This window comes from Ceratosolen solmsi, unplaced genomic scaffold (genome assembly GCF_000503995.2).
Source record: "Ceratosolen solmsi marchali unplaced genomic scaffold, CerSol_1.0 scaffold29, whole genome shotgun sequence".
NCBI classification, from domain to species: Eukaryota; Metazoa; Arthropoda; class Insecta; order Hymenoptera; family Agaonidae; genus Ceratosolen; species Ceratosolen solmsi.
The window spans coordinates 1,001,849-1,027,771 of record NW_011948417.1 but is presented as its reverse complement, the minus strand read 5'-3'; the positions used below and the strand labels follow the sequence as shown (position 1 = coordinate 1,027,771).

The window sequence follows — 25,923 nt, the reverse complement described above, 5'->3', positions numbered from 1 at the left end:
GAAGAAATATTTGTTAAATTTCAAATAAAACTTCTGATTATTTCGCATTTTGAATAATTTTATTATATTATATTACATGTAATTTACTATTATATATTATTGTAATTATATTTATATATATATATATATATATATATATATATATATATATATATACAATTACAATTACATTTTTAAATTTCGCACGTTTTCGTAATACAGTCATACTTATACGTATATCCTTTACGATTCATGACTTAACAATAATTATTATTGATACCAGAAAAATTCCTTTTTAACTGAAATTTTCCACTGATACATCAAATGACTAATTACAATATATTACAATCGCTAAGTTGCATTCATAAACGTACTTTGGCTTAGAAAAAACAAAGTCACTTTAGTTTTTTTTTTTTTTGTTTTTTTTTGTTTTTTTTTTGTTTTTTTTTTTGTTTTTTTTTTGAAAACATAGTCTCCATCGAATTGCATTGGAAACATTTAAGTCGAAATGTTTGGAAAGATATAAATAGTATTTTCCTTTTATGTAATTGAAATCACAATAATCAATGCAATTCAAGCCCTCTGATATAACTATATTATACAAATTCTCTTGTTTCATGCCATTTTAACAATTTATCTATTTTAAAATTCATATCAATTTACGATTGATTTAGTAATATAGAATCGATTGCACGAACGGGCCATTAATGTAGCGAAATTAATGTCTTAATTTTCTATAGTTCCATATTTTGTTATCGTAGTGCTTTAAAGAAAGTTTTTTAGGTTAATTATGATTTTCAACGTTCAACTAGAATTTAACATTGTAAAAATCGAATTATCCAATAAGTATTTCGTGGCTATTCAAAATTTATGACTATCATCTTGTGTGAAAGTATTTTTTCAACACATTGTTTCGTACACAAATATTATTATTGGATAAAATTATTAAAAAGGCTAAACTCTCTTTTACTTTAATATATATTATTTAATTATCACAGATACTTCGTATACTATCCAAGAATATCGTTTCTATTTATGTTTACACCATTTTCTTAAATAGTATGTAAAGATGATGTGATAACACGATACAAATTAATAAAATGAAGAATTTCAGAATAAAAAACAAATGCATATATGATTAATATATTATTTTATTAAATAACACGTCATACTGATTTAGTAATTTTAAAGCTTTAAAGCATTGTTGAACAAAGTAATCATAATTTTAATTTGATCGATTATTATATAAGAAATTACGAGTAAATAGCATAAAAATTGATATTTCCTTATTAAAGTGAGAATTATAATTCAATATAAAATAATTTAAACGAGCGATTTTAAAAGCGAGTTACTACTATAATACGTTAACGGAATGATGTCGAAGATTATTTAATACTCCAGTTACTTGAATGTACATTAATAATAATCATAATCCTAATAATAATAAGGATAATTGTAAAAATAATAGTAATTCATATTAATGGTAATAATTAATAATAATAAAGATTAGAGAAATATTTGCAAGATCATAAGGAATAAATGTAAATTGAATTTCAATATTCAATGATATTTATGGAATTATCTTGCCATACCGATTGTTCGTATAGACGCCAAATTATCGATATTACTTGATAAAAAAAAAAAAAAAAAAAAAAAAAAAAAAACATTGATTATTCTTCATAATTCGCCATCTTTAAAAGAAAGAATATTGAAATTTAATGTATAAATTGAAAAAGTAACGTCATTTTTGTAAGATGCAATCAAGTACCAATGTATTTCATTGAATTACAGCAAACAATTGAACAGTGTATCGTGTCATCGATCTTTAAGCTCAAGAAGTAAAAGTTTCGTTTAATATCGCTACGCACGTTGTTGTTGTTGTTGTTGTTGTTGTTACTATTATTATTATTATTATTATTATTATTATTATTATTATTATTATTATTATTATAATATCATTCTACATAGCGTCCGTGAAGCAACGGAATACTTAAACTTTATATTATGCATCATTTTGGATTTAGATAGAGTAGCGAAAGAATCATTTATCATTGGTTTCATAAACATTTAATGCGATAATCGAGCAATACAATGGAAGGAAAACGTATCGTCGTCTCTTATAATTCGATAATAATCACAGTTTTAAGTTCGGCCTAACTATAAATGTTAAATTAAATCGTCACTCTCGACAATATCATCGCGAGCTACATTTTGAATATATTTTCAAAGACTGCCATCGTAATTGGAAAGTACCATTATTAAAACACGAAAATCGATAAGTAATAAAATGCCTTCTATGATATTTAAATTAGCATGGTATAAATAATTTCCACCCAAGCGAGTAAAGTATTTCATTCTACATCGAGAATCGATCGCCTCAATTCTCAATTTGCAAACAATTGTCGCCGAACTTTCGTCCGCCTCGATTACTTTGTACAACTTTGTAAAAGCAGTTGTCTTCGCAATAAATAATTATTAAAAATAACGGGCTCACAATATACTTCATGGGCTTCATTATTTCACCACAGTTAGCTTCGCCACTACCGATTCCATAAACAAATTTCGCCAATTACATCCAAGACCGAACGCGACACTATATTTACAAAATCGAGCTGCCTCGAGTCGTTGCCTCTCCCCCCCTCCCCTCCCCCCCAACCCCACCGGACTCACCAATAACATCCAGACCAAGTCTCATGAAATTTACGTAACCGCTTAACGCCCGAGCCACTTAAATACACCGATAAATGGCCACATTTACGTTTAACTGCGCTACATTTATCGCTGATAAATGCATGCCTACTCCAGTGAGAGTCTTCTCAGGATCACCCTTGGCCCGAGCTAACCAATGCGACGCTCGGGATTGTCGATGATAATGGGAGGAGAGTACGGGCGGTCGGTGGTCGGCCGGGCCCGAGCTACGAATTATACGTCTTCTCCAACGTCGTATACGTCGTATACGCGTAAACGACCTCCTGGCCCTCCTCCCCAAAACTAATCCGTCCCACCTCAGCGGCACAATCGATTCTACAACCGCCGATTAATTAAATTTAGGCCGCTCGCCTGTCGAGGAGGACGCGTCCCTCGACATTTTATCACGTGACGTTGATCTCCTCATCGTCCTCGTTGTCACTGTGATCCTCCGGCCTCTGGGGGCTGGTGAGAGGACTCGCGTCGCTCAGGTCCATCCGCTGCCTGTCGCCGTCCGCGTCGCTGAGGTCCGGATTCGGATTGTTCTTGTTGGGTAGGGTCTGCTCGCGGGAGCCACCCGTCGCCAGGAGTTCGCGTTCCTTGCTGTTGCGCCACTTCATACGCCGATTCTGGAACCAGATCTTCACCTGCGAAGCACCAATGATCGATCTTTATAATAATATGTCTCGTGTGAGTGATTTTCACGGCTATCCTAATGCGTGGCATCGAGTCGCTGTGAAAATGAGATTATATTTTTGCTCTTGTATAAGTGCAATAGTGCATATTATCAAATTCTTAAAATGATTGTGCCTTTTCTACCCCAAAAGTCAAATTTAAGTAAGGTCAATGTGCTCTCGCCTTTAAAATCAATGTGAAGAAATACTTTCTTCAAAGTCATTTGAAGAATGAAAATAACCTAATTAAAAGTTCCTACTCTTTCTTATCGGCAATTGACTTCTAATTTTTACATACATATATACATACACTTATATATATATATATATATATATATATATATATATAAGATTGCAAGCTTGTATTATATTAAAGTCACAAGTCAAATACAATAGGATTGTCGTGTGAAATCAATAGAGGCATTAAAGCTGCATGTATAGACTGAAACTCTTCTATTTATTGGGTTTCTAACCCTACATTCCCTTTCATCGGTTTATGTTGAAGAGGACGACAGAAAATTACCATAATCGAATTCCCCGTATCAACGTTGTGTTCTTTATCCCTCTCTCTAAACGAGCCATTGGGAATTGAGGGAATTTGAATTACTTACCAACATGTGCTTCTGTGAATTTACACATCTTCATCTTCGATTTATTCAATAAAGATTATATATAATACGAAGCGAAAATTTCATTGGAGTTTTTTATTTATAAACAAAGAGAGAGAAGCAGTGTAAGTAATAATTTGAAAATGCTGCTCTCTTAGCCTATGGTTAGATCAATACTATTTTTATGATCATTTTAAAATTGGTATTAAAATTATAAATTACGACTTTAGTAATTTAATAATAATAAAAAAATTTTATTTTCACATTACTTTTTAAAATCCGTTGTATTTTTACTGAAATATATATATATATATATATATATATGGCTTTTTCTTTTCATTTAATATCAAGAAAACATTACCTCGAGTCGTTGCCTCTCCCCCCCTCCCCTCCCCCCCAACCCCACCGGACTCACCAATAACATCCAGACCAAGTCTCATGAAATTTACGTAACCGCTTAACGCCCGAGCCACTTAAATACACCGATAAATGGCCACATTTACGTTTAACTGCGCTACATTTATCGCTGATAAATGCATGCCTACTCCAGTGAGAGTCTTCTCAGGATCACCCTTGGCCCGAGCTAACCAATGCGACGCTCGGGATTGTCGATGATAATGGGAGGAGAGTACGGGCGGTCGGTGGTCGGCCGGGCCCGAGCTACGAATTATACGTCTTCTCCAACGTCGTATACGTCGTATACGCGTAAACGACCTCCTGGCCCTCCTCCCCAAAACTAATCCGTCCCACCTCAGCGGCACAATCGATTCTACAACCGCCGATTAATTAAATTTAGGCCGCTCGCCTGTCGAGGAGGACGCGTCCCTCGACATTTTATCACGTGACGTTGATCTCCTCATCGTCCTCGTTGTCACTGTGATCCTCCGGCCTCTGGGGGCTGGTGAGAGGACTCGCGTCGCTCAGGTCCATCCGCTGCCTGTCGCCGTCCGCGTCGCTGAGGTCCGGATTCGGATTGTTCTTGTTGGGTAGGGTCTGCTCGCGGGAGCCACCCGTCGCCAGGAGTTCGCGTTCCTTGCTGTTGCGCCACTTCATACGCCGATTCTGGAACCAGATCTTCACCTGCGAAGCACCAATGATCGATCTTTATAATAATATGTCTCGTGTGAGTGATTTTCACGGCTATCCTAATGCGTGGCATCGAGTCGCTGTGAAAATGAGATTATATTTTTGCTCTTGTATAAGTGCAATAGTGCATATTATCAAATTCTTAAAATGATTGTGCCTTTTCTACCCCAAAAGTCAAATTTAAGTAAGGTCAATGTGCTCTCGCCTTTAAAATCAATGTGAAGAAATACTTTCTTCAAAGTCATTTGAAGAATGAAAATAACCTAATTAAAAGTTCCTACTCTTTCTTATCGGCAATTGACTTCTAATTTTTACATACATATATACATACACTTATATATATATATATATATATATATATATATATATAAGATTGCAAGCTTGTATTATATTAAAGTCACAAGTCAAATACAATAGGATTGTCGTGTGAAATCAATAGAGGCATTAAAGCTGCATGTATAGACTGAAACTCTTCTATTTATTGGGTTTCTAACCCTACATTCCCTTTCATCGGTTTATGTTGAAGAGGACGACAGAAAATTACCATAATCGAATTCCCCGTATCAACGTTGTGTTCTTTATCCCTCTCTCTAAACGAGCCATTGGGAATTGAGGGAATTTGAATTACTTACCAACATGTGCTTCTGTGAATTTACACATCTTCATCTTCGATTTATTCAATAAAGATTATATATAATACGAAGCGAAAATTTCATTGGAGTTTTTTATTTATAAACAAAGAGAGAGAAGCAGTGTAAGTAATAATTTGAAAATGCTGCTCTCTTAGCCTATGGTTAGATCAATACTATTTTTATGATCATTTTAAAATTGGTATTAAAATTATAAATTACGACTTTAGTAATTTAATAATAATAAAAAAATTTTATTTTCACATTACTTTTTAAAATCCGTTGTATTTTTACTGAAATATATATATATATATATATATATATGGCTTTTTCTTTTCATTTAATATCAAGAAAACATTATAAATATAAATGTAATATCGATTTTTGTTTATATAGAGCAATAGAGTAAACTGGTTAATGAGAATGAAAAATATTATAATTTACATTTAGCAATCATAGCGTAAATTTAATAAAATATGAAATATCGATAATATTCAAAAGAATTAAAATTAAAAATAAAATCATGCTAAAGATATTATTACATTTTAACATTACTTACATTATTTAAATATACTTTAACTAATCAATTTTTATCATCTTTTGCCATCTTTTTAATGAAAAATGTTAATTAGTCCGTTTGTTTTTGATGGCCGATTTTAGTATTTAATTTATCAAATATAATATTATTTGCTTGTACAAAAAGAACTTAATTTTGAATTTAATTATATGTACATTTCAAATGATTCGTGTCAATTTCATAAACATTTTAATCACTTAAACATTTATTAATGTTTAAAATTGGCTAACACTGGTATGTTACGAAGTGTAAAAATTATTGCGGAAATTCTTAACTTTGTTGATTTCTATGTCCTGAGCAAAGCAATGGACAATGTAAGTTAAATGAAAAAGCTTTAAATTTACGGTTGATACATAGAAAGAGATCAATAAGCGGAAAATTTATGAGCTCGTATAACAAAATAACAATATACATTACTTTAATAGTACGAGTTGATTTTTTACTAAATCAATATTTCTTCGTTCATTTGCATTTGAAGTTAAGTACTTTATCTTTGTTATCATATAAGAATGTCAGTCAAATTGATTATTGTTTTATAGTAGAATTTTGTTAATGTCTATGTTGGATGTCAAAAGGTATGGCAACAAATTTAAAAAAAAAAGAAAAAAAAGACGACATCACTATTAAAGAAATTTCCAATTCAATAAATGATGTAAAAGTTTTACTGTAATAGTCATAAATACTCATGTCAGATTGTATCGAAATCATATCCATGAATTATATTCTGAAATATAATTTTAATCCCTATCATATAAAATACTACATGATTTTCTTATTTTTATTAATATGCACGTGTGCAATTGGAAAAATTATGAATTAATATAATAAGTAAATAACATAAGTAAATTATAGTGAATAGAATAAAATCTGTATAAAAAAAAAAAAAAAAAAAAAAAAAAAAAAAAAAAATTTAATGCAATACATTATTAAGAGAATGTAAACGCGAGTTAATTTTAAACGTTACATTTTCATAAAGAAATGTTTATATTTTCATAAGAATAATTATTTGACAATATACTGCTCACTAGAAAGCGTGCAGCATTAGATAGTATTAATTGGCTATAATTGATCATGAATTTATATGAATTTCAAACAATACTTTTACTAATTTACAAAACGTATTATTTCAAAAGATGATCGACCTACGATGATCAAGAAAAATTATCTCTTCTGATGATCAGTAATCACCGAGTCAAAATAACTCCGTAGATTATCAAACGAAACGAGCCGATTACTTCGAGACTTGGCAATCGTCAAAGGGGTTAAGGGCCAACGAACACCACTCGACTGTGCGCGATTAATAGCAATAAATTGTAATAGTGATTATTCAAATCATCGTTATAAGGTGAGGAGGGGGGGGGGGGGGGGAGGGAGAGAGAGAGAGAGAGAGAGAGAGGGGGGGGAGTAATAGAGGGTCGGCAAAAGAGGCCTGTAGACAAAGCGTTCACGAGCCGAGAGAAAATCGACTTACCTAAGCAGCTTCCCGAATTTTCATTTCGACGCGTGTCGGTCGCGTGCGTTTGACACCCTCTGTAATGCGCCACCCTCTCGTTCTCGAGGGTGGGACCCGAACTCCCCCTGCCCCCATCCGTCTTCGTCGTCGTTCACCGCCACACTCGCCAACCCCGCGACACCACGGATTTCTCGCGCCTAACGCGACGCCGCGACGACGCCTTACTTCACTCGCCTTTCTCCTCACGATATTCCCGAAGAAAGGGCTGAATTTGAAATTTATGGCCTTTTAATGCACTGTGGATGCACCGAGTTTTCAATTCGAAGGATAATATTTTCTTCGTATATATGCAATTAGTGCATTTACATTATCGAGTTGGGCATCGATGTTCCGCTTGCTAGTTCGGTTTTATCGTCAGAAAAATTATTCTTATGCACCTAAAGATAGAATACTCGAGCGATCAATCAAGTGAGAATTAATTCTTTGTGCGTGATGCTTGCAAAATTGGATTATATTTACCGATGGTCAATTTACCGATTCATTTTTTCTGACTATTATCTTCTATATTTGCTAATTTTGAGGCAATTCGTCCTCTCAACAAACACGGCGTTATTTCTTATGGTCCCTTTGCCTTTTCTCTCTCTCTCTCTCTCTCTCTCTCTCTCTCTCTCTCGACGCATCCCATTTATTTAGGCATTTCCATATCAATATGAATTTCAGGGCCCTTCATTATGATAACACAGAGACTTTGAAATTAACCTTACGTTTTTATCTTTCATCGCAAAGCCTTAGAAGCCAAATGAAAAAGGAAAGAATGATAAAAGAGCAAAAAAATGATCAAAATTAGCGGCGCACATTGAGAACGGATATATTTGGTACATATTCAATAAGGAGAAATAGCAATTTTCAGCGAATGAGTACGAATTTATTGTATTTAAATTCGTTGTAATAACAACAAGTAAATTACTAAAGAAATGTGTATGCCTCAATTGCTGCAAAGTTTGTTGAAAATATTGATAATTATTATTATAAATTAAATCCTCATCAGTTCATTAAGTCAAAATTATTAATAGATTCTATAATATTTGTATAAAAAATTCATTGTCTTATCAATTATTACATCGATATAAAGTTCACGATATGTATTTGTCATATTGTGGACGAATCGCAAATACTCTTAACAATGAAAATACATGAAAGTAAATTATTCGTATGACATCGTATTGATAATTTAGAATGTAGAAATATCTTTTACAGATCTAAATATTCACACTTAGGGTACATTTCAACTTCTTTCGAAGATATTAAATTTAAAAAAATACGTAAAGTCGCTTGTGAATTGAGTAAGCTTGTAATGCTTGGAAAAAAAAAACAAAAAACAAAAAACAAAAAACAACAACAAAAAAAAAACAACGGCAACAACTCATGAAAAACACAAGGGATGCCTTATAATTATTAATATTTAGGCAGTGAAACTCGGTCGCAGGGTACGGAAATTTTTGAAATTGTTCTCTTCTTTCCTTGCATTCGATATTGCACATGTATACATCGAATACAAGTGTTGAGTTGTGATTGATTGAACCGTCAGCGGCAGACTAAGAGAGAAAGAGAGAATGAGCCGCAGCTAACAAAAGTAACAAAGCCGCTTGTGTGTGTGTGTATAAGCTCCCACACGTAATAGTCCAACGGCCTCGATGCTTTTCCGCCAAGTTAAATCGCCAGGAAAAGTATTTCCTCCGCGCACGCGAGTCCGCTTACATTTTCACTCCCTTCAACTCCTTCCTCCGCACGCCTCGAGTAACTTGGACCATTCATCTTGGCAAACTGTATCAGGAGCACAGGATTTTACACTCTCTACTATGTCTCATCGATATGATGAATTATGCAGGAGCGACTAATGAATTGGAACGACAAGTCTAGCGATGCAATTAGCCTAATATAATAGAAGACTCCATTCTTCTTCTTCGTTTATTATGCTTTAGCTCGAAGGTTCTTGCGCGAGCGTTTGGCTGTTGGCTGTCGGCTGAAGTGTTTATTATTACTTTTTGCTTAAATTTACGCCGCACGTTCGATTACGACATTCTGTTAATTATGCTTTTCTATAAAAAAAATAAGCACTGATTTACTTTTACTCTCAACCGAGATCTTAAGATCATATCTGGTGAAATTTTAATTTCAATGCGGTAAAATTGATTAAGCTTTTAAAGAAACAAAAACAAAAAAAAAAAAAAAAAAAAAAAAAAAAAAAAAAAAAAAAAAAAATAAAAATAACAAATAACATAAAATATGAAATTACTAAACTTGACTTTTTATAACTAAAATGACTTTTTACCAACTTTAGATGCGTATTACATTATGAAAGTACGAGCGAAAATTATTTGAAAAACTTTATTTAATTAAAACACATTATATGGTCTTGGTATATTCATTATACGTTACAACGTGTATAGTGCGTGAAAAGATTTTTGAGAAGTTTAAAAAATAAAATTTCTAGGATAAGTGTTTATTTTATTCTTTGCTTCACTTTATTTAGAATTTAATTAGAAATCTTATCAGTGTACGTTAAATTAGATCTATATTTAAAATATGGCTTTTAACTTATAATTAGACCACCTCTATACTTAATCTCTCTTTCTCACACACACGCACGCACGCACGCACGCACGCACGCACGCACATTCACCCCTATCTCGCTCTCTCCCTCACTTCATTCTCTGCTTTGTCACACATACTCAATCTACGCCCACACCCACGCCCTAAACATACAGAAAGACAATTTAAACATGTTGAGTACTTATGATTATAAAATCATAAGCATCATAAAAGTAGTTGCTAAATACATTAAAAGTTGTTAGCTCAAATGTTATTAGCTCAAATAAAATTAACAACTATTAATTATTATTCTCATTGTTAGGAATGCTTATACTTCTATAATGTTACATACATTTGGCTTCATTCAATATAATGAAATGTGTGTCTGTATTAAAATTCTTGTATTTTTAATTAAAAGATCAGGCCAATTGTGAATTAACGTATTTGTTGAAATACAAATGTTTTTTTTTTTTTTTTTATTAATTAAACATATTAATCAATCAATCTTTACTTATTATTCATAAAATCGATAAGGCAATAGTCGAGTAATTAGACGTAAAGCCATTTCTCTCACGAAATACCATTTTGTTTTGTTTCTGCTAGTTTGCCGCTCTTTCCTTTACGCTCTCACTTTGCACCCGTAGGAAACTATAATGAAGACTTATTATACTTTTTTGCTCTCTAATGAACTGTCATTTAGCATAAATTGGCATTAATTATACAGAATTTTGCATGTTGTAAATTCAAAGATAATACGCCCAACTGGGCGCTAACGATAACAGTGTAGAACGATAATGGATTCGAAACATTAGAGTTATCGTATTTAATAAAAGCATTGGATAAATAAAAAAAACAAAAAACAAAATAAAAAAAAAAGAACGTCATCGTCAAACTCAAACTATGTTCGATCCGACAATGATTGTCATGAGTAAAGGACGGTATTTCTTGAATAAGCTGTGGTTATAAAATGAAAGACAAAGCATACTTTATCGATACGGTGTGTGATTAATTCGTAAACGTCAATTTGGATCGGAGGAACGATTATTAATCTCTTCTTGACGGATTTAATATCACCAAGTTTAAGGATATGTTACGATCACGATGTACAAAGTACTAAATATATTAAAATATATTAAGCAATTGCACAATAGCATTTATTAATTTTGACTCGGACATTCTGATAAAAGTTCGTGACATTTTTTTTTATCCTTGGATCGCTGAAAATTGACGTTCGCTAACAATGAGGCCAAACCATTGATCAATAATTACACAATGGATAAAGAAAATAAAATACTCATACTTATTATAAACTTTCGTATTATATAGTCGACAGGAAAATCAACTGGCTTGCGCTTTATTTTCCGTAATAAAGTTTTAACAAAACTCGTCTAGCAAATGAAATTGTAGACGATACACTATAATTTCAAATGTATCGTAAATCGGTAAAACGAGAGTCCATTATTGTAGTTCTTAAAGCACGGATATTTAATTTTATTGCTTTATAATAAAGAGGAAGCAAAGGAAGAGGAAGAAAGGTATATGGTTTATTTCTCAACACGTGGTAATTGTCATTTAAACGGCAATAATATTATCTTCGTTTGTAGTAAAAGAGTGGCAAGGATAACGAGAAAAGCCACATCTAAAGTATGCAGATGCAGCGATGCATTTCACAATATCGAATGAAAGTTTGGAGGAGAAGAATAATATATATATATATATATATATATATATATATATATGAGAGAGAGATAGAGATAGAGAGAGAGAGAGATAGAGAGAGAGATAGAGAGAGAGAGAGAGAGAGAGAGAGAGGTAGATGGTGAATCGTGGATGTAAGCGAAACTCGAATAAAGTATCCAATTCAAAGACGTCGTAGGCCTAATTGAAAACGCTTTAATTAATTAATGTCCAGCTCTTAAGTCTCAGCAGTGGAAAAAAGAAAAGGGCGCGGCACAATACTTCCGAGCAATGCTCGCGATTCCCTTATAGAGCAATCGCCAAAGAAAGAAATCACCATAAGGAGGCGCAAGCGGGAATTTAATCTCATAGTCAGCCGTCCCTCCTCGTTGAGCCCTGCGACGTACTCGAGGGATCCTCGGCTCCGGCGTCATTTGCCTGCGGGGCCGGCGATAATGCGCGATTATCCGTCTCGGGTGTGGCTGTCGCGAGTCGCCTTATCCTTCTCGCGGCACCCTCGAACGCACGAGAGTTCTCGAGGATCCTGCCAGCGATGGCGCATTCGAGTGTCGGATGTTCATTTTCACGCGCAGCACCCGTGGCTTCGATTCAATAACAGACCGATGGATCTATTGGCTTTGCGGCTCCTCTCTTTCGGCAATTGGGATGATTGGCATCGGGAGAAAATCCGTAGACGATTGCGCTCAGGGTCGAGAGTCGAATGTTCCCTTCTCTATCTAAGAATTTCGAACGATTAAGCCCAGCAGTGCTTAAAGTTTTAGAGGCTCCGTGGCCATATGTCTCTTCCGGGATAGCACGACTTGAAGATTTTTCAAGGCTCGATATACTATCAAAGCTATGTACGTGAATACCTTTTGGTCAAGAAGATCAAAAAATGAGAAACAAAAAACAAAACGAAAAAAACGAAAGAAGAAATGAGAGATAGGCGAGCGAATTAAAGAATTAAGCGGCGAGGTAAGAAGTTTTGAAAAGTGTCAAAGTCTCGTGCTAAAAATTACAATCTCGGTACTTTAAAATACATTCTTTAAAGCTCGCTGAGCTTTTGATTGTGAATTCATAAGTAAAGTTCCCCAGAGTCAGCCTAATCGTCTCGATCTTTTATTTTTCGGGCACCCTTTCCACCCAAGCGGTTCACCGAGGAGGCGTGCGTGGCTTTAATATAACGTTCGCATTTGGAAATGCGTTATAGAGTGAGAGAGCGAGTAATCGTTAAGCGATTGGCTGCAGTCAGCGTTGGTCCATGGTCGGTGGCGGGGAGGGGGAGACGGAAGAAGAAAAGGGTAGTAGAGAGGTAGCAGACCGTTCTCGTGGAGAATGGCGCTAAGCGCTGGGAATTAGGAGGCCCGGGAAGGAAAAGTCTTCTTGGGATGATTTGTTGAATTTTCGTAAAATTTTTAAGTACGAAATTATGAGGCGAAAGAATTTTTAGTTTCCATCGCATTGTAAATTTCATTTTCCTTCATTGGCAGCTACGAGTTTTTTTTTTTTTTGATTTAAAAATACATAAATTCCGTCCACATCTCATTCGATTAAACGATTTTATCTTTAGTTGGTTTTTTCCCCGATAACATTATCGATTATGTCAATCTGTCATTATCAATTCGACAATTCGATTCAACAATGGCGTAACAATTTAAATATCATATATGTGAAAAAAATACATAATGCAAGTACATCAATATTTATTTGATCAGATGAAATTAATGATCAATATGTATGAAACTTAGAAGTACGAAACATCTAATAAAGTCTCATTATAATAGCGTATAATATTAGGAAATTATAATAATATTTTATTTTCTTGATTCGACGCTGCAGTGCAGTCCATTAGATCTGACCACTCCGACTCGACAAGTTAAAGACTTCCCGTTTATTATTATGTAGTAAACTAAAATAAAAATGTCACTTAGAAATAAATAAACGACAGCTGAATGATCGAGCGTAGTATATCCAAATCAAGTTTTTTTTTAATGTCAATTGAAATATGGATGGGGGCGTGCAGTTATTTATTTGCGGACTTGTAATCGTTCATCGTAAAATGAAAATGCCGTTAAATAAGATGAAAGTAACAGAGGTTCGGAATACCGTGACGTTGAATTTCATAATAAGTAAATAAAGTTTTGGAAATCGGCAAGTTATGGCCAACTCAACTGCGTACAAGTTTTCAATTGTTATAGTTTCCACTCAACATCGTTTACGTACTCGTGCCGTCAATAGCTGCTCTTATCGACGAAAAATCGCTACAAAATGCTATCAATATCGTTCGCAGTAGTAATGAAGTGCTCCGTTCCATGCTCCATTCCATGCTCCATTCCATGCTCCATTCCATGCTCCATTCCATGCTCCATTCCATGCTCCATACGCTTTATTGCGTATCCATTGCGAACGACGAACCCTTTGGCAGTGCCGCGGCAGCTGTCGCCCGAGCACTCGGCCTTAATTTTCGCGGGGGTGATCGTAGCGTTGCGTCCCCGCGCATCGACAACAAAAGCACCAAGTAAACGTCACCGTCGGCGAGCCTTTAAAAGCGACCGACAAAAACAACGAAATGGAACAAAAAACCAAAAAACCAAAAAACCAAAAAAAAAAAAAAAAAAAAAAAGAAGAAGAAATAGAAGAAGAAGAAGAAGAAGAAGAAGATGATGATGATGATGATGATGATGAAGAAGAAGAAGAAGAAAAAGGAAGAAGAGGAAATCAATAAAGCCGGAATAAAAAAGTGCGCCGCTCGAAAATCGAGCCCTCCACACGGCTCCTCGGGGGCCGACCCTCCCCCTACCAGGGGCACCTCCTCCGCGCTCGCGCGCCATCTGGCGCACTTTAATAAAAGACGATCGATTATGACGTCGGTCTCGGTGCTAACCCCCTTCCACCCACACCATCTCACTCCCATAACCCCTCAACAGCCCGTCACGCCGGCCGCTGACGGAGGCGGTAGCCAAAGAACGAGGAAGGGAGGTTTTAGGAAGCGAGTGGGACCTCCTTGCCACGATGGGATGGTTTTCACGGATATTCGGGAAGTTCGCTGACCATACGATATCGCGGACTCGACGAACAACCGACCTCCATTCGCCCATCGTCGTCGCTCTTGTCGGAATATAGACTGTTCTCTCGCACTCGCGGATGGTTTTAAGCCGTTGATAGGGAAAGTTTGGGGAGGGAAATTAATTGCCGAGGGCTCGTTCGGTAATACATGTTTACTATTATCGAACGCGGGCATCCTACAAAGCTGCTGCCTCGCTTAATCGCGCTATCACGCATTAAGCTATACACGAATACCGGCTAATCGCCCTAATTGCATGCGTGAATGAGAGAGAGAGAGAGAGAGAGAGAGAGAGAGAGAGAGAGAGAGAGAGAGAGAGAGAGAGAGATAGAGAGAGATGGAGATACGAAGACATGGTAATGGCCGAGAGACAAATCAGATGCAAAGGTGGAGGAGTATATACCGTTCGACAATGGTCGAAGAGCCACTCGTTCCTCGGGATGCCCAGTTAAGAAAAAGTCCGAGGGCGCGGATGGAACGGGCAAGGATTTCCGAAAAAGCGAATAGAGGAAAGTGACGGACGCACAAGCGTAGTAGTAAAGGCGTCTCGTGGAGGGAGCTGAAGTGGGAGGGGCTCGGAAAGCGAAAAAGCCGTGCTTGTATGAGTTTCGTTAGATGGGAAGGGAGGATGGGATGTTGAGAGGAGCGCGGTGGGTGAGAGGAAGGGGGCAATATTCCAAGGATGGATTCGCATGTTAATAGGCGAATGGAAGCCCAAACACTCCTCCCTTTCATATTTATCGTCAGTCAGCCGCTCTGGACTAGATCTGTGTGCGTGTGCGTGTGACTTCTCTCATTTTCGTCGAAATTGTCAAGAATGGCGCGTCATTCTTTCGGAACGTATAAGCGAACATCGCACTGGGCGAGAAAGCATTTCACCAGGATGCTCAATGGTTGATTATGTATTTAACAGGTTAAACGTTCTTAACGGAAAAATCACGAAACCCTTATAAAATCAATATGAATTTGAATTTTGAAATTCGATTGAGTTAAAGTAACGAGGCACCACATTCACTCAAAATTGAAAAACAATTTTTTTTTTTGTTTTTTGTTTTTTTTTTTTTTTTGAATAAGCACGTTGACTGTTCCGGAAGAACTCGAAGACTTTGCAGCTCGTATTACTCGTATTAATACTTCGCCAATAAATATATCATCACTGATTTAACGATTTCTACAATTCCACAACAATTTATCCAACTATAAATTATAACGAGCACATTTATCGGAGAAATAAATATCGAAGGATACAAATTGTCGAATTCAACATGGGCGTAAAACACATATTTCGACTGTTAATGTCGATGTGGAATTCTAGTATAAGTTTTGAAATATCCTGAAAATTAGTAGCATTTTTAGTAGTAATAACTTTGGCATTACGATTTTCAGAGTTTGAATTTCAAATAGCCGTGGTGGAAGTTTGCTACAATCTGGTTAAAATGAAATTGCAACTACGAATCTATTCATTGTTTACATAAATCCAAGTTAAGTTTCTCACCACTACGTATTCAGTTCTAATTTAATTGGGGTCGCGTAAGTGATAATAATAATAATTTAATATTCCATTACAACTAGTGTCAAATATTGTCTAAATGGTATTTGATAAACCGATTATATCCGATTTTCTTTTTTTTTTTTTATTTGTTTGTATAAAAGGGTCTCGATAATATTTTAACGAAACTGCCTCTAAATGAGATCGGTTCAAATGACTACGACACGGAAATCATCGAGTGGTACAAAATTAACGATAATGAGAAAGGATAAAAGTCTTATATAATTGTTGTAGTAGTGTGTAAGTGATATATATCATTGTCACAGATTATCCGTGGAAAAAAATGTGCTTATTAAACGTAAAAATTATCTTTCAACGTGTGTTATTTCATATTTAAAGTGCCAACCGAAACAATCTTACTCGTCAAAATTAATGCTCCAAGCCGTTATTTTTAAATCGGTTAATCCTTCAACGACTGTTTTTTTTTTTTTTTTTTACACGCGAGTTTCCTTTAGACGACACAAAAGTCCAGCTGACTCGTTTAACAAGCTGTCAATTTCACTTTTTACCGCAAAACTGCGTGTATAAATCAATGTTGTTTCATCATTTTTCCCCCACCCCTCATCCCCCCCACCGCCCCTCGTCGTAATGTAAAAAATGATGGTAAAATTTTTGCACCCTTAATTCATAGCGCACGTTAAAAATTGTCAGGATCGGTCATCAAATTACAAATTTACTTTGAGCGAAACGTTTCACATCCATTGTACATAAAGACACTCTTTTTTTTTTAAAAAAAATTCTCATCCAAAGCATTTCTGACCACAGGGTAAATGTTAAACGCACTGTATTGATTATTAACAAGTATAATTGTACGTTAAATTAGGATCGATTTATTAATTGATATTTTTTGATGTTTTTTTTTTCTTTTTTTTTTTTTTTTTTTTTTTTAATTTTTTTTGTAGGCCACTAGCCATGATAGTCAATGGCAATAATATTGTCTTGTCGCCACTCAGTGGTCAGATTAAAATCTTATCGTCGGAGAAAGCTTATTAAATAGCACAAGGTGTATAAGATGAAATTTTGTATTCCAAGAGGAAGCTCATCTGAATATTCCTCAAATCTTTTATCGAGTGTAGACACGGGCCCCTCCAGATTTCCAAATCATACAGTATTATGATCCACTTCTCCTCCTCGACTTTCTCTAACCGACTCTCTCTCTCATCCGCAATTTGCCCAAACTTTCCCCCTAAAATTTAAGAGAAATAGATGGAGCAGGATGAGACGAGTGGGAGGGGTCGGAAAATAGGCGGGCAAGAAGGCGAAATAGCAAAGGAATTTTCGCAAAGTGATTAAAGTTGATCCAGAAAGAAGGAATCTCTATGCATGCTCGAGTATTGTATATTCATGGTTTCTTAGCTCTTCCCGCTTCGCTTGAGAATCTCACCCTCGAGAGCTCCCCGAGGTCGGACCCGCGAAATCCATAATGCATGAAGAACCTCGTGACGTCTAAGCGTAAGGATGCGATATTGCCCTGACGTTGTATTCATGCTGCCGCCTATATTGTTTTTAATATCCTCCCGACGGTAGACATTATGCAGGCGACCGACCGACGCCCATTTTTTACGGATCAGCCGCTGGCTCGATCGAATTTCTCATTAGGTTGAGGAGGACCGGCGAGGCGTACGTTAATTTCAAAAATTCCAAAGCCCGATTTAGAATCTTAGCAGCCGAGGATTCGATTCTTATCTTATATTAATGAAGGAAGAAGGAGCGGGAGTCACTTGGTTATGCGCACTTGGCAATACCGGGAGCAAGCGGCTCTCTTAGCGCATATACGTCATATTTAATCGCAGTCGTTATTTTAGTCGATATGATGCAGCTGACGCCAAATTGGGTTAGCGAATGCTATCTAAATATTTACCAACTACTCAACAAAGTTGTAAGAAGTATATAGTGTCAGACATTTAGTCACCGCTTCCCCGTGGAAATCGGAGCCTCCATCAAGTGACATAAGAGCCATCGAGTTTATATAATTTCGGGGCGTTTATCGATCTTGCGGCATCGCACGATTTTTTTTTGTATTTTTTTATTGTGTTTTGTTCATTGTAGCGAGCTGATGATAATCGAGCTATTAAAATAATATCTTAATTTCAAAGAAATAGTAGATATTTTGCACTTGTCAACAATGATATTCTAAGGACCATTGATGTACTCTACCCGACACCAATATTCACGCGGTTACATAGTTATTTTCAATCTGGATTCTTGGGATATCGATGTCGTTTCTTATGATATTGCATACATCTTTAAAGTTTACTTAAAAAAAAAAAAAAAAAAAGAAAAGAAAAAAAATAAATAAATAAAAAAAGAAAAGAAAAAGAAAGAAAGAAAGAAAGTTTATCGATCCTGTAAAATTCATTACCATTAGCAGCTGCTGTATAATAAGGGAAAATGAAAAGGGCACACTTTGGCCACTTTTACTTGTTTATTGCTTACATACAATATGCCGTATATATGTAAATAATTAACTTTTGAATGCTTTATCATGATTTCTTATTGGTAAAAATTGCTATTCTATCTTATTCTATCTTTACTCATAATTATGAATTATGAATCTGTGTGCGCGCATATAAATCAATATATCTGTAATAGAGGATTAATGATGCTAAGCATTACGATTTACGGACCTTATAATTTATTACAAAATTTTTCTTCATTACATTATGACAAAATTATGATTCGATGTGCTTGTTCTTGTATTTGTAACAAAGATTAAATTGTTCACTTATGGATAATGAGCATGAATATATTAAATAGTTTATTATTTAAGTAAGTACAAATTAGTATTTATCGATTAGGAAAATGCTGAGTACGGCATATTAATGTTCATTCGTCGTATGGTTTGTTTATTATAAACTTTTTATAAAATCAGCCCTAGATTTTAAGGTTTCCCGACACTCGCTAATATACAAAATGTATTTATAAAAGTATTTTGTAATGAAAACACCGTTAATTTGTAATTATAATCAATCGCCTGTCGTATTAAGTAGTGCGTAATAAAATCATGTATTATGCATTTTGCATTTCATGACGAATTGCAGAATGAATGGATGAATCAAACTTCGTCGTATTTGGCGAAAGGTGACACGTATGTGTGCTCGTAAATACGCCGACGAACTGGGAATATTGTGCGGGGGAGTAACGCCAGGGTCAGTCTGCACCGCATTTCCGACATTGAAGACGATTAAATCATCCCTCTAGTTTACTCTTGCCCGCAAATAGATTATATCTATTTTCTTCTCTCTCCCTCCCCCTCCCCCTCCTCTATTTCTCTCACTCACTCACTCACTAACTTTCTCTCTCTCTCTCTCTCTCTCTCTCTCTCTCTCTCTCTTCGTCTTTCTATTCGTCAGTATCCCTCGCAGGACTCTGAATCTGACACGCTAGATAGATCGGCCATTAAGGCCTGTACTTCGTCGGATATAGAGTTTCTCTCTCTCCCTCCGACTATTCCATCGGCTATATCAATTTGTAGCCATTAGTCCGAGTGTATGCGAGTTTACCAACGAGCTTACCTTTTCACCATTTCATCCTCCTCCTCCCCTCCGTCTCTCTCTCTCTCTCTATTTATTTTTCTCTGAGAATGCGCGCCTTTACGCAGCAAACACTCTATTTTCCTTCGAGTTTTCGACTTTTGTTGGTTTCAACCTTTGCCCAATTCTACCCTGTTGAAACATTTTCGTTTCGATGTAACCGAGATCTTATTTTCATGCGTTCACATATTGTTTTCTTACATTATTTACACATGGAATTTTAGATTGAATTCATATTTCTATTACGCTGCATCAACAAATATTGGAATGTCTGATTCAATTATAAATAATATTTTATTACATAAGTTTTTGTTACATTAGTATTTGTTAAACTAATGGTAATTCGATGTACGACTTTTATAAATTATACAAAGCTACGATTTCCAAGTTATTGAAATTCAATTTAGGTTTTATTGAATTATATATATACATATATATATATATATATATATATCATCGCATATTTAAAATGAGAGGTTTCAGTACTCCATACTCAATCTACATTATTAGAATGTGGATTTAGAAATTGTATAATTATTGAAAATTGGTATTTCATAATTTGCTCGTTATATTCCGATCGTACACAAGAGAACGAAATAACATAAGCAAAGTATCGCGAAAAAGTGCAACGTGGTCGAGCAAAGGAGAAAAGGAGAGTGGCTGCTATTGCCAAAGCAGCAGCTGGTCAATCGCCGCGGAACTCGGGAAATTGCGAGTACGACGAGGTGGCGACCGGATTCGTAAAGACTGAAAATCGCGAGTGTGCTGAGGTTGCATCGACCCCTCTCCTCTCCGACGCTCCACGACGAGAACCCTGCCAACATTCGCACTTTTTTCACTGTCCCCCCAGATTTTTTATCGCACCTTTCATCACAATACAATAATAAATGGCTAAACATGATTTACGAAATTTAATTACTGCGTGTTTTTTATTGATTAAATGATGAATGATGTATAGCTAGTAATAAATGTATAATAGGACTAAAGCCTGATTTTAGTCGGAGATAAGTGCTTTCTATTTCTATTTATCCTTTTTTCGATGATTCTTTAAGAAATGGAAGAGCCAAGGTAAATAATAGAAATGGCTCCCTGCAGTTGACAGCTTGTTTCATTGTAAGGCATAATTTGAAAATCCTCAGCCGAATGCAAGTATAATGTTACAATTCACTTACGCTCTGACATTATTATTATCTTTAAATAATTCCCGGACCTTCGGAATTTAAATAAAAAAAAAAAAAAAAAAAAACCAAAAAAAAAAACATCCCCACTTAAATATACTTGAAATAATTGTGAAATAAAGGACAATTGCATATTGCGAATGTATGTATCGCGAACCGTGAATTTGTATGTTTCAATGTGATTCTCTAAAATGCTCTGAAATGAGATTCTGGATTTCTGCTTTTAGTGATAAATCATTCTGCTTCGTCACTCAGCAACGACGCGCCCCATTCATGTTTTATTTGGTAATTTTTTTTCTCCACAGTATAAATCGGCAGATAACTTATATAAAATCGCCAAACTCCTCTTAACAATGTATACCGCGAATTGGCCGTGCAATTATTCTTGCGTATCGTTCGCGTATCGAAAAAAAAAAGAAAAAACGAAAGAAAGAATGAAAGAAAGAAAAATAAAAAGTTCGCGGCACCCGTACCGTAGCTATTTAAGTGCCACGCGGTAAAATAAAAGAGAGGAATAGTGGAAGAAAGTTACCCGAAGCGTTGGAAGGAAGGAAGGAAGTCCCTCTTTGCGGGCCGCGCGAATTAAGAGGGGCGCGCGTGATCCTGACAGTCTGACAGGACTCCTTGTATTGCCATGCCAAAGAAAAGTGACGGGAGCCGTCCGCTCGTATCGCCGACTCTTTTACTTTCCTTCATCTCGCTCCTCTCTTAACTCTACTTTTTTTTTTTTTTTTTTTTTTTTTTTTTTTTAAGACAACTCCAATGCCCCCAGGAGCCCTTTCTTCTTTCTTTCCGGCATCTTTTAATTAATCGCTCGCGCGTGTCTTGCAGAAACCTTCGCCTTGTCTCTCCAATCCCACGCCAAGACCTCCCCAGCCTCAACCGACCGTCCGTGCTTTTACCTGTCCAATATTTTTTCCTTCCGACTTCAACTTTATAAATGCAAATTTACTTCCTCCGATTTTCCACGCCACGTCCACGCAGACAGAGAGGCAAGACTCAGAGGGCAGCTGATTACTCTCTCTCTCTCTCTCTCTCTCGAAGACCTATAGCATAACTTTAATAAAGTTATTAATGGAAGAGGAGATAAAAACGTATTATGATATTCAGTTAAATTTGAAATGTTATTCGATAGAGTTTATTGTCCTAAAAAGGATAATTACGTTCCAAAGACTGACATTAGTATAAAGTTATCGCTGGGCTGAATGTCTCGTATAATGCAATTACACGTCATAATATGTTGAGCATTCTCTTGGGTTTATGAAAAAATCTCATTAATAAATCATCGACTACTAGAATCATAAATATTCGTTTACAGAAATATTAGCAATAAGCGTATAATTTTAAGTAAATATTATAATTTTATTAAAGACTTGAGCTAACTAAACTAAAAAAGACATACAAATATTAAAAATGATTGATAATTTGGCATTGATAATACGGCCGATTAACTTCATGTAATTTATTGAAAAATATTGAAGATTTCTTTATCTTAATTTATTAAATTTTAATAAAAATATACGGCTATTTGGAGCGAAGCTTCTTGTGTATAAAAACTTTTAGTCGAATCGAGCAAGAAGTTGGTCTAATAGCCGAGCAGACAGATAGACAGATAGACAGACAGACAGAGAGAGAGAGAGAGAGAGAGAGAGAGAACATGGGAAGATTATCAAAACTCTCGGCAATAGATACGAGTATTAACGAGAGCGCGGTCAGGTTGGGTCAGGAGACGTCGCACTAATTACGTTAATTAGTCGGGTGCCTATCCTCGTCACATAAACTCAGCAGACGCGGTGATATGCGAGGTTGGGCAACTCAAGTTAGGAGAGGTCGCCGCGAGCCTAAACTGCCAAGCTTTAATTAAATTTTCCCGAAAGATTCATGAAACAAACGTGAGAGTCAAGCTCCTGATGACGGTTAGCGTCCGCGCTTCAGCTCTCCACTGTAACTACTTCATTATGCTTCGCTACTTTATGATTTTCTGCTCTCTTTATATTCTCCCAGCCTCACAAGATTTAAACTAGAGTATTGAGAAAATACTGCCACTCCGACTTGGCATGATTCTTCACCCAATGTCGGATAAGTTTCTTTTAATTTACTGCAGCTTTACTTTAAAATGGAGCACTATTACTTTAAAGAGTGAAAGATCAATTTAATATCTCAGGCAATTGTTTTAATGTCATTTGAAAAAAAAAGTCTGCCCAGATAAATAAACATATTTCTTAATACGAGACTCATATAGCAGGAATATAATTAATTTATTATTAATTTAACGAGTACACGAAAGCAACCATTATCATTAATATTATTGTTATTAATATTATTATTATTGTTGTTGTTGTTGTTGTTGTTGTTGTTGTTTTCGTGGCAGTTGTCGTTGCTTTTATTAGTATTATTGTATCAAAGCTGTTTTCATTTTATTGTCAAGATTTTAGAGCTTATATTTGAATTGCAACAAATTATAACAAATTAAATATTAAATTAAATTCGCCATTACGTACAGTAATAACATAATGTAAAAACTTCATCAACAAATTTATCGCTCAACGAATAATTTTACGTTATTATAATAATCTGTCAAAATATTGATTTGAATGAAATATTCATGTAGTATTTTCGCCGGTTTTAATTAAATTTATAAAATTAATTGATTGTTCGATTCTTATATATATATATATATATATATATATATATATATATATATATATATATATATATATATATATAACATTTTATATAGTATTTTTAATGACTTTTGAAAATCGAAAAATGTTTAAGATATCATTTCCATTAATGATGCATTATTAAACAAGTCTCTCGACAATTTTGATAAAATACTTTATTAATCTTAATTAAACTGACATGCAATTAAATTGCAAATTCCCCTCAAATCGGTAAAAGCCATTGTATTGATATATTAAAATATCTATTTTATTAAAATAAATATTGAAGTTTTTAAATTGGAGCATTCGAATACATTCAAATTGTAAACCCGTGTAATTGTAAACATTCTTTACTATTCGATAAATATTCAATGTTAAATATAAAATTATTAATTGCATTCTTAGGCCACGTATACACTCATTTGTTTTCATTTATTATGAGAATGATAATTACGAATGTTAATGTTTTATATTACCGGTATTATATAAATGTTATGGTAATGTTAAATGTTTCGCCGTATCATGAATACAAGAACAAATAAGTGTCATGGAAAATTTTACAACATTTCATAAAGTACAGTGGAGAGAGAGAGAGAGAGAGAGAGGGGGGGGGGAGAGAAGAGGAGCAGAAAAATAGAGATAAATTTGAAGAAAGCTCGCGGGAATGAAAACGAACGCCCGAGCGTCGAGGCGCTTTAATAAAATTCAATCTCTTTCGTGACAAAAGAGTCAGACCCTTGGGGAAGGTCGCGCCAAGTGTATTCCGAAGGGTGAGAAACCGCAGGGACAGTTTTTCCGAAACGCCCACCCTCGGAAAATCAGAGCTTGACATCCAACCGATGTCGTTGCGGGGAAAGCCATCGTCGAGCAATAATAGCTTTTATCACTGTTCGCACGGCCGTTCACCACCATATTGCAAGCGTCATCCATTTCTTTTCCTCTCTCGTTACGCAACTATTCGTCTATATCCCTCATTCTCCTCTCTCTTTGTTCTATGATTTCACATGCTTACCACTTAGCGCTTTCTCGTCGCCATTTCTACGTCTTGCCAATTTCAACTTTGAATTAACCATTGCCGCGAACCATTGCCATCATCCAAATTCAATGTTGCTTAGTGAATTACGGGCCTAGTGAAATGTAGTGGCCGTAATTTCGTCTATATGAGCTATTGTAGCACAGTCAGTCGATTAATCGAATGATTAGTTCGATAAAATTAGCATTAGTCCTTAGCTCGCTCTCTGTCGATTAAAAGTCATTTGTTTATTTGTAATAGATGCTGCTTGAAGGACATTGGCCGTCACGATGCAGCTCAAACCTTCTAATCGTTTGAAATGCTTTTCACGATATTCACAACTACAGAGCGACAAATTGCAATTCGTTTGATTTTAGCAATTATAGAGTATCTTTAATGATTTCTAACCCGTCGTCATTCGCCCGAATAGCAGCGTAAACCAATAATCATCGCGTGGAAAAGACGCGGTTAAAAAGCACATAAGAGTATAGTTTGGAGCGGGAAATAAGATAAATTTAACGAGATATCGGCATAATAATTTAGCTGCCGGATATACTGGCTTGAGAGCGTGATATTTCAATATCAAGATATAAATCAAGTGTGCATATCATGCGTCTCTTTGCATTTTCCGATGACTGTCGAAGCGATCGGCAACCCCGAATCTTTTATTAAAAAGTTTCTACGTGACGGGTTTGCTATGCAAACTTTGACTCCATGGCTGCGAGTAGTGCCATATGTTCCACGTGGAATTCATAACGAAGACGAATAGCGCGCGAGGCCGGGAGAAATAGAGAAAGAGGTGCGAAGCGAGGAGAAAAAGAAGCGCCGGCGAATCGACAATTATATGGGGTGAGCAGGAAAATATGTATAAATTTCTGAATAATCCGAAGTTTAGAGTGGAGCATGCATATATGGTCATCCGTGAATACGCTCGACGGTTCAAATTCAAATTCACCTGAAT

General features: G+C 35.4%; 2 protein-coding genes across 2 annotated transcripts in view; both read right to left on the bottom strand.

Moving 5' to 3' along the window:
• Positions 1 to 3,071: 3,071 nt before the first annotated feature.
• On the bottom strand, positions 3,072 to 3,289 carry LOC105359602 (homeobox protein DBX1-like). The gene has a single exon (XM_011496228.1). The coding sequence runs from the start codon at positions 3,285 to 3,287 to the stop codon at positions 3,072 to 3,074; it is 216 nt and encodes a 71-aa protein (XP_011494530.1). The 5' UTR covers positions 3,288 to 3,289.
• Positions 3,290 to 4,786: 1,497 nt separating this feature from the next.
• The window catches only part of LOC105359946 (putative uncharacterized protein DDB_G0291608), a 44,030-nt gene continuing 22,893 nt past the window's right edge, over positions 4,787 to 25,923 (bottom strand). The window contains exon 5 of the mRNA XM_011496717.1: positions 4,787 to 5,029. Coding sequence (XP_011495019.1) covers positions 4,787 to 5,029 — 243 coding nt within the window. The remainder of the gene's footprint in view (positions 5,030 to 25,923) is intronic.

What these genes read in the sequence shown, in the direction of transcription:
- LOC105359602 (XM_011496228.1), bottom strand. Translation starts at nt 3,287, where the DNA reads ATGAAGTGGCGCAACAGCAAGGAACGCGAACTCCTGGCGACGGGTGGC.